This window comes from Ambystoma mexicanum, chromosome 1q (genome assembly GCF_040938575.1).
Source record: "Ambystoma mexicanum isolate Mex_15411 chromosome 1q, UKY_AmexF1_1, whole genome shotgun sequence".
Classification (NCBI taxonomy): domain Eukaryota; kingdom Metazoa; phylum Chordata; class Amphibia; order Caudata; family Ambystomatidae; genus Ambystoma; species Ambystoma mexicanum.
In genome coordinates, this window is record NC_090922.1 from 471,400,970 (window position 1) to 471,419,252 (window position 18,283).

Sequence of the window (18,283 nt, forward strand, 5' to 3'; positions counted from 1 at the left end):
GGTGTAATGACATCCAGAAGGCTATGCTTCACAAAATAGACCTACTCCAAAAGAAAATCAAAACCAACCTTGACAATCTAACCAAGTCTCCTCACAAAACGCGGACCGCACCTAACCCTAAGCACCCTATCCAAAACAATAGCAATCCTCCACCGCCATTTACCTTTATATTTACCTTTTAGAAAGGTAACTGCTCCTGAGGTCTTACACATTATGAAACAAATAAAACCATCACTTTGCAAAGGGCACATCTGTCCAGCAAACATAATCAAAGACTGCACAGAGTCCCTAGCGCCGTTCATTGCAACCTTTATGAACGCATCATTTGCCACTGGCTCAGTACCCTCCTCCCTCAAGGAATCCTGGGTTTGCCCATTGCTAAAAAAAACACTCTAGACCCAGATTCGCCCAACACCTACAGGCCCATTACAACAGTGCCATTTTTGCTGAAAATCCTGGATAAGGCTGATTATCTACAGATACAAGCCTACCTTGAATCTCATAACATCCTAGGCAAGCGACAGTCCGGTTTTCGCCCACGCCATGGCACAGAGTCAGCGCTACTCGACCTAAAAAACCAACTCCTAAAAAATATGGATAAAGGCAAATGTGCCATCCTCCTACTCCTTGACCTGTCGGCTGCGTTCGACCTAGTCGACCATAAAACCATAAAGACACACCTCACCAATACAGCTCACTTCTCTACTGAAGCCACAACATGGATCTCATCCTTCCTGGAGGGCAGAGCTATGAGAGTCTACTCAGACCAAGCGTCAGCCACTCCCTCCCCCATCAACTGCAGAGTACCACAAGGTTCCTGCACCTCCCCCACACTATACAACCTATTCAACGACCTAGAAGAATTTGGCATACCGTTCACCAATTATGCTGACGATACATAAATTCTTCTCCCATTAATTGGTGATTACGAGCAAGACCTAGAAACCCTACAAAACACATATGCCATCATCCAGGCCTGGATGGCAGCCAATGGCCTCTGTCTCAATGGAGACAAGATGGAGATCTTACTGGTGGGCCCCAATTAATCCCTCAGCAAACTAGACAACAAATACAGCACCTTCTTAATTGAGAACTCGGTAATATCGGTCTCCTCTGCTGTAAAAACTCTGGGAGTATACCTAGATTCTACCTTGTCCATGGATAGACATGTCAGGTACATCTCCTCTTCAGCAGCTCTAACAACCAAAATAATCAATGCAGTAAAGCCTCACCTATCCGCTATAAACTGCCTCAACATAGCCAGGGCCACCATAGGTGCCAAATTGGATTACTGCAACGTCCTCCTACTAGGCACATCTGCAAAAAACAAAACTGAGAGCTGAAACATCCCTCATTGCCTTCAGAGAAGCACTGAAAACCACTTTATTTAAGTGAATCCCACTTATAATACTACTGCAATGTGAATAACGTCTGTAATATACTACTGTACCCACGCTCACTGTTCCCATGTAACTTTGTAACTTCAACTATGCCTATAACCATGTCTCCATTTGGTTTTGTGATACTCACCCATGCCAAATAAACTTTCTTGTAACAGCGCCACGATGCCCGAGGGAAGCTGTGCGCTTTAAAAATGCAAAATAAATAAAAAAATAAATGAAAAATACAGAGCACTCTGCGGCATTCATACCCATCCTTGTCTGTTCCTAGCACGAACCACCAATCCTTTTAAATCCAATGACCATATTGTTTTGCCACCACCTCAGGTGTCACAGCTGGATGAAAGATGAAATCTGTGGGCACTTGCCAACACAGTTTAGCGATCTGAGACACTGCCCCCACAAGTACTGTAATGCCATAAATTAACATGTCCAGGTCTATGGGAATTCAGCGGAACACCACCTCCCTTGTCACTGTGTGTATTATCAACACCGCCCTTACAGGGCACATCCAAGGCGTGGAGCAAACTATACCATGATCTGTAAAAGACATAGTCATGTTTAACTTTCTGAACAGGTCCCTGCCCAATAAATTAACAGGGGAACTTTCGGAATATAGTAAGGGCACTCGTACTACCTTCCCTCCCACCTTTACTTCCAGCTCTTCAGTGTATGGAACCTTGCAAATAGCCCCAGAGAATCCCTGCACGATATTTTCCCGATAATGGAACATTTCCTTCCATGATGCATGATTTAGTTGCACCAGAGTCCACCATGAATATGAACTGCTCGTTTCCTATCTCCGCCCCCACCAAAGGTTCCTCTTCAGGGTGGATGGTCGTTGATAAGACCGGACACGCAAGTGCTTTCTGTGGGCTGTCCTAATCAGGATATATGTTCGTTCCAGGGAACGAGAAGGTGTTACCCCCATCACTGCTCCTCCTCCAAAGGGAGCAGTAGTTCCACTTGGTATCCTACTTACCGGTGCAGTGCCACCCTGTTCCTGGTGTGGCGGATGTCGCACTTGCATGTCAGATGCTTGAGGCTGCTGGTTATGTTTGGTGTTGCCCCTGTGGATACCCCTGGTTCTGGGACCCATGGCCCTGTTGTGGAAACCCTAGTCCTTGGGGCCCTTGGCTCTGCTGGGGTGACCCGTATTTATACCCCATTGCAGACCTGCTCCTGCATTGCCTTGCAAAATGCCCCCACCTCAACCAGTTGCAACATTGTGATTGCCCATATCCCCCCCTTTGCTTGCTCCACGGAAACCCCCCTCTTCCTCTCTGCAGTCCTCCTTGTTGCTACTGTGGGCCGGGATACTGTTGCCCCCCGCCCCTGCCCCATTGTACTTGTACTCCTTCAGCCCAGAGCGCTGCAATAGTGGTGCTCACAAATAGTGGGGTACTCTATCTCTTCCACCTGTACTGGCGTCAATACAGGCACCTGGACAGCAACCTTTGCCAATTCTTTTCTCCACCAATTTTGCTTTCTCCCCCTGACACATTTGGCTGTTTCAAATTCCCGCTCCTTAATCCTTTTACAATGGTGCACTTTTATACTGTGTATTTATGGCCATCCTTTCGCTTGAATACCATTCTGCACTCCCTTTGGCAAGCCCCTCTTTACAATAAAATAAAATTGTATCTATTGATCCCACGGACCTACCGTTTCAGCTCTCCACATCTATTGCATTTTAAGAATAAATCTGGCTGGGTTCTCCTCATCACCCACAGTATACTGCATTAGAGACTAAATCAGGGGTATCCGGGAAGGTCCTGCATAGTGCGTCCCATACCTGTGCTCTTACTCCATTAAACAATGCTCCATCATGTGCCTCATATCCCCAACCTGGTCCCCAATTATAGCAAACATCAAACTCTTGAGGTCCCCTATTGTCAGGGGTACCAATGGCATCTTCCCCTTACTTCCCACACCTTTCTTCATGACTCCTCTTCTCTTTACCACTGCCATTCGGCCTGCACTGTTCCTCAACCTGCCCCCTGGCCACAAACTTCCTACTTGGAGGGGTTGCTGCTCTCAAGGACCCCCTCACCTTGTTCTTCTCCTTCTCTCTGACCCTCGTCAGCCGGATCATTATCTTCTTCCTCAACATTCTCCCAACTCCGTATTCTACTCTCCCAAGACTATCCACCCACCTGGGTTTCCTTCCTTTTCAACACCTACACATCTTATTCCTTCAGTAGTCATCCTAAGCAGCACTTCCCATGATTTCCATTCTCGCGTACCTTCTCCCGATACCCCTACATCCCTCACTACTCTTGGGGATGTCTGTATCCTTTCAGTTCTATTAGCAATCCTGTCTGTCCTTGAACTCCCTTGACCTGAAACCTGCTGATGCCGATACTTCAGGTGGGCGAGTATACAAGTGGGTGGAGCATGAGTCTGTGGTGTTACGGCTGCTTACGAGGTCCGGTACATAAGCTGGATTTGTATACCCATCTGCTGGACACACTACCAAAGGATATAATCCCCTCACTCCGCTGGCGTCCCACCCTCTCATTCTTCCCTCCGGCACTTCCCATCTTTGTGTCTGTGCCCCCACTCCATCCCCTTGGTCCTCTGTGCCTTCAAACATACACAAAGGTTTAAGACTTCTTTTCTCTTCTGTAGCTTCTTCCCCTTATACTTAGCTGCTAAAAATGTGGGCATATGGTCCAAAACGCTCTTACTATGGGAGCCCTGCTCTGGCCACGGGCAGGGCACGCCCTCATACCCTCGTCTCTGTAGTCCACTGCTTATATTTCTCCACCCTGTCATGATAGAGTGGCAGGACCTTAGACATGCACTCTGTTGATGTTCCTCACTTCATGCTGGTGCCGTCAATCTCTTACTGACCCCGCAAAGCCCTGCTAGCACGCTGTGCACCCTGCCACTGCTTGTAACAACCCCCACCCTTTTATGTCCCCCTTCCTTGCGTGCACAAACCACTCCACAGAATCACCCAATACCGCACCACGACACACACAATTACTGCCCCTCCTAGGGCCTGTTCTTCTTCCAAAAGAACATGAACACAGTAAACTAAAAGAATGAACTAAAATAACCACTACTTGTTCCAAGCCTACCCCTTATATGAGACCACTACTTTTATTTCCGTATTCCTTCTTTAAATAATATATTTTACTGTGGTACCACCTTCCCACCTCATTCGAGGCAGGGCTTCCTGCCTTACCCTTTGCCTTACCTAGATAATCTCCTTTATAACAACAACATCAATAAAAGTAACATAAACCACACCCACGTCACATCAACATCGCTTGCCACCGGTTCACACCTGACACTTCCCCATGCATCTGTTCCCTACTTGTTATCGCTTACATGAGTCTGCTCACATGTGAGTGCTCACCCAAACTCGTCCGTCACGGGGTTCCAACACCGGCCTGTACTCTGCTCGGTGCCGCGCCCCGCTTCAAAGAGCAGAGAGGACTGCTCTTAAAATGGCTCCTGCTAAACCACTCAGAACACAAGTTTTTTCGGGACCTGTCGCTGTAGGTGGCCGCAGCACCATCTGGAGAAGCGGCCTGGAAACCTCCGAAAATACGGGGGGTGCTGGCATCACGTTGGGGTCACCAGAGAAAATAAAACCCGCTAGGCAAGAAAGGCCCAAGTCGATCTTGTAAGGATAACAAGTTTTGATCTCACACGCAGATGAGAGATACAGCAAAGAACTCTGCTGCTGATAACTTTATGCCAAAGAAGGGTACAAGCAGAATCTTATAAAAGCCTGAAATCATCACAAGTGACGTAATACATATAGTAAAATCCTGCACGGCTGGTTGGTGGGCACCTATACAGGATCCACCTGTTCCATAAAATATGCCAGACCATTGTCACCAGCCCAGTCCGTCCGTCTTCTGTCTCGTGGGTGCTGCAGGGATCGTCGTCTTCTCACTTTGAAGGTCAAGAAAACAAATAAACTATCCTCCTGACACAATGCCGCTTTCTTCACTATATCATGCACCTGGCAGGTCTTAAAACGGACACAAAGGAGGTTCTGGGGCACTCTAACCTTCACACACACATTTTACTCACCCCCTTCTGTGCCATCCGGCTCCAAGGTCTCCACCCTTGTTTTGAACTGTAATTTATCCCTCCCAGCACCTCGCAATACAAATCATACAATTGTCGTTCAACGATGTGTCCTGTCCGTCCTCTTTGAACAGTTAAGGACTTGTTACTTTGGGCTTGGTGGTCAAAGGGCACCTGGTGCCATGGAATTCAGGGATCTTAAGGTTTAGTCAGTTATATGGGCTATAACTCGTGGTCGCCTGGGGATGAACCGGGTCATGCTTTGGCCAGTGTGAGATCATGCACACCAGGTGCCAGTCTGTGATCACGGCCTTGTAGGGCACCTTCCTCTTGGGTAAAAAAACACATCTTTGCAACACTGTTAGAACAATGAATAGGTGTTGTGGCGGTTGGGGGTGTTGGCTGTCCTCATGGGAGCTCGGGCATGACTAGAGATTTCCCTCGTCTCGCAATTTGGGCCTAGTGCATGCAATGTCACATTCGCTGCACATGCCTTGTCTTTTAACTATGATTACTAACATCTACGTGAAATAGCCATGTTGCTTGCGGCCGGTGCTATACTGTGTAAATTGATTATATTGAATGCCGGGTCCTCTATATATTGGGAGGAGGTCTTTTCACTGTGCCACCTGCCCCCTGGCCCATCATAGTGCTTCGAATGCATCTCGCCTCACTCAAAAGTGATTAGGGTAATGGGACGGGGCTGCCCCCTTCCCAACAAGGGCTTACCTAGCAATCTGGCGTTGTCCTTTCTGTTCGCTGTCTCATGGTTTCCTTTGTTGTAGTGCTGCTCCTGCAGCACTGGATGGGGAGGGTGGAATGGTATTTGCACAAGGATTGCCATAAAATACTCCTATTATTTAACCAACACAAATAGGATTACTTGTAGATACTTTTCAAAGGCCACTGCTTAGTTTGTAGTTTCTCGCAGTTACAATTTTTGGAGTTTGACACTAATGACAGTCCTATCGTATTATCTGTAATAATGCGCACTCAACACACAAAGATTTATGGTAATTGTATTTAATTAGCCAAATCACATAAGATAGTCTTTTGGGAAGGAAAACAGTTTAGTTCAGCAGTAGCAGAGCTTAAGGTTCTAGAATCTAGAGGCAGTTTTAGTGCACGTTAACACTTTAAAAGTCTGATCCCTAACTATATGTGAAAGTCAGTTTGGACAGGGCTCACAGTCTCACGGCGCATCAGAACAGCAAACGTTCCTGTGGATTCTTTCAGTCTCTAGGTAAGGATACTAGAAGAATAACTCAACGTTGGAGACCCTGTTAAAGGACTCGCAAAAGGAACACAAGCTGGCAGCTTGGGTCAGAGGCAAGAGTGGACACCCTGGACACCTCTACATGCACTCCCAATACTCTGGAGCGACTTCTTGGACTAAGGTGAGCACTACCTTTTCACCCCTACCTTAGGTTATAAGAAATGTCTGTGGCTGGATTCTTCTCTGGACACAGCGATGGACCCGTTCTCCGATTCCTTGGTCTGGTGACGAAAGGTGGACACTGAACGAGATGTCTCGGCAGTAGTCTTGAGAGAGGACCTCTGGCACAGATGTCTTCAACTTCTCTGGCCAGTCTGCGGTTTTAGCACCTTTTCTGCAGCACCAACAATGGACGTGATTCACCCGGTCAATAGTCTTTGATTCCTGGAGTCCTGCACTTGCATGAGTCGGATTGTGTCTTTGGAGATTCACCTGGATCTCAGCAAAGACTTGGACTGATTCAGCCTTTTTAATACGATGCAATTCAAATGGGTCGGAGGGCTGCTGTTATTCATGGTCTGCAGCTCTGGAAAGGCACAGCACCTTGGGAGATGGATCAGATTGTAGTTTGTTTCAGGGCTGGTTGGTCCCACCAGCCAAAGGGAAGGATGAGTCCTCTCCATAGCTCCCCTGTTTCATGGAAAACAGGGTCAGGACAGCAGTGGTCGCTTCACAGTGTTGCAAAGGGTCTGCAGGCGTCTCTGGTCTTCTTCTTCTTCTTCTTCTTCTTCTTCTTTGGTTACTTCAGTTTCCACTGCTCGACTTGCCTTTCACTTCATGAACCTCACCTTTTATTCACTTTCAGCACACACTCCTCTCCAATCTCTCTCAGCAGTTTGCAGAAAGGGGCGGGTGGCTGTCCAATCAGGACAGCCAGACCCCCAGTGGGAGCTGGTTCCATTCAGCCACCCAGGCAGACAAAAAGCGGGGAGTGAAAAACTCCTGCCCCACTTCCTGCCTGCCCAGACACACTGGAGCCTAGGCGGGGACACCAAAGGGGTCCTGCCAAAGGCAACACACGCACACAGACCTCCCCCTCCCAGAATGGTAGAAGAAGGGCTAACAAAGAACGACGACGCTAGAAATGGTGAAAAAAGGGAGGACCCACCAAGTTGGTACTTAGGTGACCCTATTGTGCACAACGGGGACTGTGAATACGGTCTGGGTAATGCATAGCACAATAGTTGGTAGAACACGTCCAATGCCACCAGCCATAACTGGAAGGTTTTCTATGTGACTAAAAAGTCCACAGGAGCAGAGGGAAGGTGGATACTAGGTATACCCTTGGCACATAAGGTGGTGTGTGCCAATCTCTCCGAATACAAAGTTTTAGGACGGATAGGAAGTATCCCTCTATGCTTAAGAACATTAGTAAGTAAGGATAAAGAAAGAATCTCAAAGAAGAACACAAAGGTTTCCCAGCAACACTGCCCATAAGGAGCTGTGTGCTGCAAAAGTTAAACACAGATGCCTTGGTATGGAGGAAAGTAGACTCCATAGTGAAGGTAATGCACCGATAAAGGAGTTCCAAAAGACAGAGCCCATGAGAATGAATGAGTGGAAAAAGACTACACTCATTCAGGATAGTGAAAAAAGGGCCAGAAGTCCAGTAAAAAGTGCTGGGAGACTCACTAGGAGAGGTGATGAAGCATAACAATGATAATCTCTGTAACAAAAGGAACTTGTTCCAATGTTACCCTATGTGTTTGGGAGCAAGGGGGAGACTGACGGACACACTGATGCTTACTTCCCCCTCCTGCATCTGATTTTCCCAAATGTCTTTGTGGATTGTCTGGGTGTCGCAGGGGGCCTCGATCTTCCGCCCATTGATCCGGTCAGCGGTGCCCAGGAGCTGCGGGTTCGAGGATTCTTCCAGTTGGATTGAAATGAAATGTGCAACCTATGCCGGTGAAGAAATGCAGAATCCAATGATGCAGTCATACCCGTTTGCAGGCCACGACAGGCTTCCTTCCAGTCTCGATCCCAGCAGCTGCTCCAGGACAAGTTCCCTAGAAAGTGGGAAGGTGGAATTTCAGGGGATGGTGACTTGTGGCACATGCTGGCGACTACCGAAGTTCCAGACTCTAACGCAGAACGCCAACTCTTTTAGCGAGGTAGCCCACAAGAGAGCTGATCAGTCCACCGGGCCGTACAGGGACACTTCCGAAGGGTCTGAAGGGCTGGACTCTCGAGAAAGCATCGAGACTATTTGGTCCCACTAGTCCAAGGGCTGAAACACCGCTCAGGCTCTTCGAGATCAGACAGAGGAGCAGGGCTTCACTGGGCTGGACACTGGAAGGGATGCTGGGCTACTTCAGGAGTCCTCTTTGGATCTTCAGTGTGCTGTTCGTCTTCTGGGGATTCTTGGCTTCAACATAGATCTGTAGAGTAGCTGTAGAAGCCCTTCTTCTATCCAAAATCCAAGCTGGATGGAAGCCCAAGCCCACCAATGGTAAAGATCTGCACCATTCAAACAGCCACTCGTTGTCCATTCAGGGACAACTACTGATATCACATCCGCCCAAGAAGCAGACTTTATGGCACCAAAGATTTGCAGTGGGGCTAGACAGTCCCAGCCCCCTTCCTCGGCCACACATGCAAAAGGGCTCACTAGCCTGTGAAAGCAGCAGCATGATCTACCTGACCTGGGAGGGCAGGAAGAAGGCCGAACTACAATATGACCAAAGAATAAGCAAAAAACGTTGTTGCGTGTCCATTAAGGGCATTTGCTACATTTAAAAGCCATACACACTAAACTCGAATGTGCACACTACATAAAATGCAAACATTTTAAAAATTTAACTGCTGCCCCAGCTTTTCTGTAGACACATATATAAGTAACCATAATCCTCTGTGTAAAAAGATGGGGTAATACGAAAGTATCCCCATTGCACTGCATTGTACGGTGCTGTGTGCAAGATAAAGGTACAAGAATTCAAAAGGGAAACATGGTTTCCCAGTACTGATAGCCTGAAGGACTGATCACTTTCCTCATAACAAGTAAGTGAAAGGCAAGATAGGTGAAGCTGAAGGTTTTACTTCCCTTTAAAAAGTCAGGACAGGATCAGAAACAGCAAAAAGCATGGGGTCCGATAGGAAACTATGGAGGGAAAGTTGCAAAAAGAAAATCATTTCTAACAGTTGCTCCACCACATTTTGCAGTAGGTTAGTCAGGTGATCTCGATGGAAATCCTATTGCCTAGTTGTAGGTTGGTCTTTCTCACACTCTGAACACAGGACTGAGGAAAACCCTCTTAACAGCAAGTTTGTAAAACAGGTACACTGGCTAACACACACGCAATTTGTAAACACTACTCCATGGATCCAAGTTCTCTAGTGGGTGCTCAGTTTGGCCACACAGTTCTTCAGCACCTATTTGGTTGGCTCTTTTTGAAACATTTATTACAGGGCTGTCTGTATATTTACATCTTCCAATTGTGTGCGGTGCTGTGTCATAAGTATAGAAATAAGGGAAATGGGACATAAAAGTACAGTGTGTAATGCTAATTACACACTCTAGTGAGTTTTGTACTCCTAGACTGACCATAATCACCTTTCCTTCTTATGCCCCGCGATACGCCCCCACCACAAATGTCTATCTCTTTATCAGTGTACAAAGACTGGAAGTTGGAGCAGGGAGCATACACAAGGGAGGTCTCATGCAAGGGATGTGCATGCACATTTGCATTGTTTTGGGAACTTTCTCCTTCTTTTGCACCACATCCCATAAGTATAGGTAAAAGTGGACAATGGACTTAGGAGTACAGTAGACCATATGATTAACTTTTTCCTCTCAATGACCTTTGTTAGGGGAATTTTCCTAAAGTCTACCAGCAGGTGAGAGACTATAAAACTATCCCTTGGTATATAGGCCCCAACTCATAGTAGAAGTCTGTACTACCCAAAGGTTTGGTAGAATGGCAGAGCAGCCAGGCTTATTTTATGAGGAGGATGTGAGCTGTAGGCAAGTACAATGAACTCAGTAAATACATGGGCCCAAATAAACTCTCACACACTTGTAGTTATAGTAAAATATAGAGTTATTTTATAAACACAAGGCAGTGTTACGTAAATGTTATTTGGACTAAAGTCACTCAGATAATGTTCTGTTGCAAGGAAAAAGGGTTATTCAGCACTAGCCACAGCAATATACTACTTTGTAATACTTTTCAATGACTCTAATACATTAGCAGTCCATTCCTGAATTAGTTGAGTTCTTCAAAGTCAGTTGAGGTAGGGGTGCAGTCATATGCAGCAGTAGAAAAAGCAAAGTGGATACTTTAATTACTTTCAAGTAGGATGCTTTAGTGGAATAAAAAAAAGTTAGTAGGGACCTTGGAAAGTACTCGCTATAGGTGCACAAGCTGTTAGGTATGAGCACGGGTATGGGTGAACCACTCTACCTCTGGATACAGCACTCCAGTAACTCAGGAGTGACAGATTGGCTTGAGGTAGGTACTTCCCTGAGCCCCACAGTACCTTAGGTGTATGGAAGAAGATGCAGCTGGAGTCTTTCCTGTGCAGCAGCGGTGGACCCGGTCTCCTGTTCCTTGGTTGTGGTGATGAAAGCAGAGACTCTGTAAGGGATGTCGCAGCAGCAGTCACGAGAAAGGATCCTCAGCAAGGAATTCTTCATACTACCACGACGGTCTGCGCTTTTGGCACCTTTTTACCAGCTCCATTAGTGTACAGGGTTACCGGCTGGTCGAGCCACCTCGATTCTGCAGTCCTGCACTTTGGTGAGGGGACTTTGAGGAGAGGGATCTTGCCTCTGGAGGTCCAACTGGAGCTCACCAAAGTTCTGGGAGGATTTGTTCAGTGAAAAACGTTGCACTGCAATTGGGTCAGAGGTCCCCTGTATGAGCGGTTTGCAGCCCTGGAAGGTCACAGCATGTCGGGGATGGCTCGTTCTGCAGGTCATCTTATGTCTAGTTGGTCCCACCAGCCAATGGGAAGGAGTCGTCCTCTTCAGAGCTCTTCTGTCGATTAGAAAACCGGGTCAGAACAGCAGTGGTCTCTTTGTGGTTACTGAAAGGGTTTGCGGGCTCTGGTCATCTTCTGCTTCGGATCACCTGTTCCAGTGGTCAACTTGCCTTCTGCCTCAGGAACCTCATCTTTTATCAGGATTTCCCATTCATTCCTCTGCATACACTCCCTGCAGTTAACAGAAAGGGGTGGGTGGCTGTCAAATCAGGACAGCCCACCCCCAGTGGGAACTGGTTCCATTCAGGTACATCAGCAGATGAAGGATAGGGGCATTTCGGGCTCATCCCATTTTCTGACCTTGCAGACACACTGGAGCGTTCGAAGGCTACACAAAGGGTTCCCACTGAAGAAAAAAACGCACATCAAGACCTCCCCTTGCCAGGATGGCAGAAGAAGGGCTGACAAAGTATTGCACAAGAAATGGTGAAGAAAGAAAGGAGCCACCATGTTGGAACAAAAGTGACTCTTGTGCATAGTCATAGCTGTGAATACAGCCTGCGTTGGAAAATGGCACAAAAGTTGGTATAACTCGTCCACTGCTACCAGCAATAACTATAGGGTTGTCACTGTAACCAGAAAGTTACAGGAGCAGAGAGAAGGGGGATACTAGGCATCCCCTCAACCCTCCACATACAGTGGGGTGTGCTGATCTCTCAAAAGTAAACGCTTAGGAAGGATACAAAGTATACCTCTTTCCTTGAGTAGTAGTTTTTAAGGAAAATGAAAGAATATAAAAGGAGAACCCAAAGGGCCCTCCGCAGCACTGTACCTAGGGTGCTGTGTTCTGCAAACGTGAAACACAGATGCCTTTAAGAGATATGGAGGAAAGGAAGACTTCATAAAATAAGGTAAAACATAAAGAACAGAGTTCCCATAGTTGGAGCAGAAAAGAATGAATGAGGGAAAAAAGGCTCCCCTCATTCAGGAGAACAAGAAAAAGGTCCAGAAGTCCAGAACAAAGTGCTGGCAGTCTCACTTGGATAGGGGATTAAGCATAAAACTGATAAAATCTCCCTAAGAACCTTCACCTGAGAGGTTTTGGGGGTCGGTTAGGGAGTCAGAGCAGATTTATCTTTCCATGTCTTTCTATCTGAGAGTCAATTTCTTCTCACTGATGGTAGCTTGATTCCTACTGATGATCCAAAAGGGTACAGCTGTATACCATTGCAGTTAGCAAAAATGCCCTAACCTGCAGTATTCCTCTGCTAAAGCAGTTGAATTGGCACACCGTTTAGAAGTGTTAATTTGACAGTGCAGTGGGTTTAGCACTGTTTATTTTACATTCATATGGCAATACTTTGGGTTTACCACTTTACAGTGCAGTATATTTTTATCAAATCGAAGTACTGTATACACTACAGTATTTCTGTTAATACTGTGTATTTATCACCTTGTGAATGTGTAGTCCTATGCTGTTGTGTATTTAGTGGATAATTCCTATGGTAATAAGGCATGCTGTAATTCAGATGCTAACACTCTGTATTTCACTCGTTATGGCATGGAATTTATCTGCTATTACTTTTTATGTACCGCACAATATTACATCAATTTTGTGACTTGTGTGGATGCTTTTCATCTAGAAATGGCCTTGCAATGAACATGGTTGGTCTTGAAGTATAATATTTTGGTGCTATTTTCTGGTAAAACTCTAGGTTAGATCCAATAATTAGTTAGTTGAAGGTTTTGATTATTTTGATTCATGGTAGTGTTTTTGCTCATTGTCTTATTGGAACCTGTTTCTTTTCTTGCAGCCAGTCCTAAGCCCAGCCATCCTGGATCATCTGATTAATAATGACCGGAAACTGCCTCCGGAATACAACCTCCCACATACCTATGTGGAAATGCAGGTTGTGTTTTTTGTGTGTGAAAAATATGTACCTAAACTTAATTCATATATATTGTATATGTATCACTGCCACATGTGAACGTGGGAATACTGAAGCTCTCTTGTCATTTTTATTTGCAGTCCTTACAGATCGCTGCCTTTCTCTTTACTGTCTGTCATGTGGTCATTGTGGTTCAGGACTGGTTCACGGATCTCAACCTGTACAGGTAATTAAGGCACAAGCTGTCACCCTCCTCCTCTAGAATGTGAAAAGTTGCAGTCTTGAACTCTTTGGTAAAATTGGAAAATGCATGTTTAACATGATGTGGGCTGAAGACAAATTACTCTTGTATGGGACTCTCTGGAGCAGGGAAGCATGCCAGCTACATGGTGCTTTAACTGGAAATGATACATTGGGGGTTACTCAGAGCTTAAACATAAGCAGAAGGGAATCCCTTGTCCTAAGTTATATCATATAATTCTTGTGATGAAGGTGAAAGGCAACTAAAATATTTGTCTAAAAGATAGCTCCTGTCCCTAGGTGGTGTTGGTTTGCCGCCAGTCTAAAATACCTTGTTGAAGGTAAAATCTGCTTTTGAGATTCTCATTACAAGGTCAATGCAGCAGCCTGCTACACTCTATGCACTCCGCTCATGCAGCATGGGGTGGTTTTTTTCATGGGCAAACTCCAGTTTAAAATAAGGGCATCCAGTTTTAATATTGTGTTAATTGCCTTAGTGTTTCTAATAAATAACCACATTTTTTTAATAAAATTGTGTAGAACTGCATTCTTGACTATAGGTGTGCCCAGAGTTCTTTGTACTTATCTACAGCCCTTCTCCCACCTAGATTAAGCATGGCTGCTCGTCCATTGCTACCAAACCTTTTGGGCAGTTCAGGCCAAACCTAAGAGTCTTCTTCAGTCCTACAATAGGTGGACTTTATTAAAACTCCCTAACACTGTCAAAACATGACTGCTGATTTACTGTTGTATGGGACGTCTAGCGGCTTCAGAGATCGGCACTCTTGCGACTACAGGTACAGGCCTCGGCCTTCACAGTAGGGGAGTGGGGGAAAGACACTTACATCTTTAGTTTGGGAGAATGCCTCCTTACAATTTACACCATTAATATTTACTATCTTGTTGTCCTCTGCCGTCAGACATGGAGAATACCCCCTTTAAGTTCTGTCTCACATCTAACAAAAAGGACAGACACCCATAAAGTATGCAGTCATTACCTCCCTCGAGATCACCTGGAGGAAAAAATGCAATTTGTGTAGCAAGTTTAAACCTAAAACATCGGCAGTCGAAACAATAAGCGGCTTTCATGCTGCAAGCTGAGGCATCCTCGTACTACCCAGTCCGAGCGGTAGAGTCAGAGCAGAACAGGACAGCCCTGGGTCCACTTTCTAACCTGTTAGGGGAGTTTTCCTAAAGTCCTACTGGCAGTTAGAGTTTAGTAAGCTATCCCAGGGGTTTGTAGATCCCCCAACTCTTAGTATCAGCTTGTTCTAGCTCAGGACCTTGTGAGCTGTAGGTAAGTACTCCAAATCTTAGTAAGACAGGCACCACAAAGAAGCACTTAACACATATATAAATATAAAAGATATATATTTATTACATTTACACCAGAATCACTTTAAATACTTCCTACGGTAATGGTAGAACACTTAGGAATACTAGATAGTGCACTTGAAAGGGCAATTTCACTTGTGCTTTTGTTCACGGTCACATTTGTAGCAATGTTAGAAAGAGAAAAGACAAGATTATCGTATTATCGGTAATTGCGCACTCATGAGGTTTTCAACAGGTTATACGGTAATGCACTTACTCTGCAAAACATATAGAAAAGTCACTTAAATGGAGGAAAATAAGTGTTAGTGCAACAGGAGCATGGCTCAAGGTTCTAGAGACGGTTTCTTCGCCTGGCAAATATTTAAAGTCCAAAAACGCACCCCTAGCTAAAGGCAGTTCGGAGATGCTTCAATCTTGGCAAACAGCGAATAATTCCTGCGGATTTCTACCAGTGTCTAAAGTTATTGAAGCAGCAAGTTAGCAACTAACAGAGGAGACCTAAAAACAGACTTGAGAAGGGGACACAAGCAGCATTTTGGGTCGGAGGTAAAAGGGGTTGCCCTGGACACCTCTACATGCACTCCAACGCTCTGGAGCGACTTCTTGGAATCAGGTAAGCAATACCTTTTTCCCCACAGTACCTTGAGTTAGAAGAAAGTGTTTGTGTTGGCTCCTCCGCGGTGTGGCAGATTTGGAACCAACGTCTGTATTCCTTGGTCTGGTGACGAAAGGCAGGACCAGAGACAGTGTCTTTCAGCAGCAGTCTCGAGGGAGGACCTGTAGCACGACTTTCAGTAACTTCTAGGTTTACTCTGCAGTTTTGGCGCCTTTTCAGCAACACCAACAAAGGACCTTCTTTACTTCCTGCAGTCCCACACTCTAGTAAGGGGTTCTGGGCAAGTTGGGTCGGATCTCTGGAGTGTCCATACGAGCTCAGCAAGGATTTTGACAGATTCGGCCTTTCCACGACGATCCACTCAAAATGGGTAGCAAGTCTCCTGGTATTGGAGTTCTGCAGCTCTGGAAGCTCCTAGGACCTCGGGAGATGGCTCGTTTCAAAGTTCGTCTTGGGAGTGGTTGTTCCCACCAGCCAAAAGGAAGGAGTCGTCCTTTTTCGGAGCTCCTCTGTTGCATAGAAAACCCGGTCAGGACAGCAGTGGTCGCGCCACGCTCTTGCAAAGGGTCTGCAGACGTCTCTGGTCGTCTTCTTCGGTTACTTCTGTTTCCAGTGGTTGACTTGCTTTACAGTCCAGAAGCCTCACCTTTTTATACAGTCGCAGCACAGATTCCTCTGCAATCTCTCTCAGCATTTTACAGCAAGGGGCATTTGGCTGTCCATTCAGAGATTCTGGCAGACAAAGGACAGGGGTGTGGAAGGCTACTCCCCTGCGTTTTGCCTGCCCAGACACTCTGGAGCCTAGGCGGGGATACCTACTTCCAGAATGATAGAAGAAGGGCTAACAAAGAAAAATCATGCTAGAAATGGTGAAAAAATAAGGGAGGTCCCAAGTTGGTACTTGGGTACCCCGATTGTGCACTACCGAGGCTATGGACATAGCCTGAAGTATGAAAAATACACAATAGTTGGTAGAACACGTCCACTGCCACCAGCCATAACTAGGTGATTGTCTATGTGACTAAAATGTCATGTCACGGGATCCGAGAGAAGGCGGATACTAATATCCCTTTGGAACTCCACTGAAGGTGGTGTGTGTTAATCTCTGACTATTCAGTTTTTGGAGAGCTACTAATTATCTCTCTATCCTTTAGAACTGTAGTTTACTTTAGGATATAGGAAAATAATCTTAAAGGAGGACCCTAGCGGGGTCCCCAGCAACACTGCCCATAAGGAGCTGTGTGCTGCAGTCGTAAAACGCAGATATTTAAGCGCTATGGAGCAGGCAGACTCCATAATACAGGTAGATTTACAAAGAATAGAGTTCCAAAGGCTCCATTCATTCAGGATTAAAGAAAAAGGTCCAGAAGTCCAGCAAAAAAGTGCTGGGGGTCTCACTGAGAGAGGGGATGAAGCGCAATAATGATAAATCTCCCTAACAGAACCTGAAGAGATATCTGCTCGGTAATCTCGAGATAACCCGCAAGCCGGTCCCAAGCTCCGAACGGCAAGCACAAGCTCTGCTATGGAGACTACACCTGGCGACAAGGCTAAACATAACCCCCCCCCCCACCCCCCTCCCACAAAACCATTTTGGCGCCCTCTGCTGTTTTCACACCTCCTCAAAATGTCCATCTGCCCTCCAATGAAACCTCCATGCTCCTACAATATGCTGACACAGAATCGGGGGTTTAACCCTTCAGCCTCAATCCCAGACAACCAATTTAGCTGCTTGGCTCCTGAGGTCATAATTTGGCCACCTTAATTTGCCTGGCAGATGCATGCATATTTTATAGGAGGCCAGTACACCCAGCACTAGACACTGCTACTTTAACAATTGGAAACGTTTTGTGGGTTGGTGTACAAAGTGAAATATCAACCCTATTGAAAGTTCTCCATCACACTTAGTACAATATTTAGTACATTTCTTGGACTCTGGTCTTGTTTTCAATGCACTGTCTGCTTATACCTCTTCTCAAAGCAAAATTTCATGGTGGAGAGGACCAGTCGTCTCAAATCCTTCATGGAAGGAGTCAAATGTCTTTATCCACCAATGGCAAACGTACCACCAGGATGGGATTTAAACGTTGTCTTGAACAAGCTCATGGGCCACCCCTTTGAGCAAATGCATAAAGCAAGCCTAAAAGATCTCGCTCCTAAAGTCGCCTTTCTCGTAGTGATTACATTTATTGGAAGAGTGAGTGAAATTCACGCATTATAGTTCTAAGAACACATCCAAGGTTTTCACCAAAATTATCTTCAAAATGTCATCTAAAGCATCCATTTTAACCTCCTTTCTTACAAAACCTGCAGAATGTAGGTGAAAGGGCACTTCACACACTGGATGTCCGAAGGGCAGTCATGTACTACTGAAATAAAACAAAACCATTCTGGAAAACAGAACAATTCTTTGTTTGTTAGCAGCCAGAAGAGAGGGGAGACCCTGTCTCAAAAGCTGCTATTTCTAAATGGATTGTAAAGTGCATCCAACACTTTTACACAACATCAAACAAGACACTACCATTTACAACTAGAGCGCACTCCACACGTGGCA

General features: G+C 45.8%; 1 protein-coding gene across 1 annotated transcript in view; it reads left to right on the forward strand.

Moving 5' to 3' along the window:
- Window positions 1-18,283, forward strand: part of SMG9 (SMG9 nonsense mediated mRNA decay factor) — a 940,250-nt gene that overhangs the window by 381,830 nt on the left and 540,137 nt on the right. Inside the window, exons 8-9 of the mRNA XM_069640791.1 lie at window positions 13,464-13,559; window positions 13,679-13,764. Coding sequence (XP_069496892.1) covers window positions 13,464-13,559; window positions 13,679-13,764 — 182 coding nt within the window. The remainder of the gene's footprint in view (window positions 1-13,463; window positions 13,560-13,678; window positions 13,765-18,283) is intronic.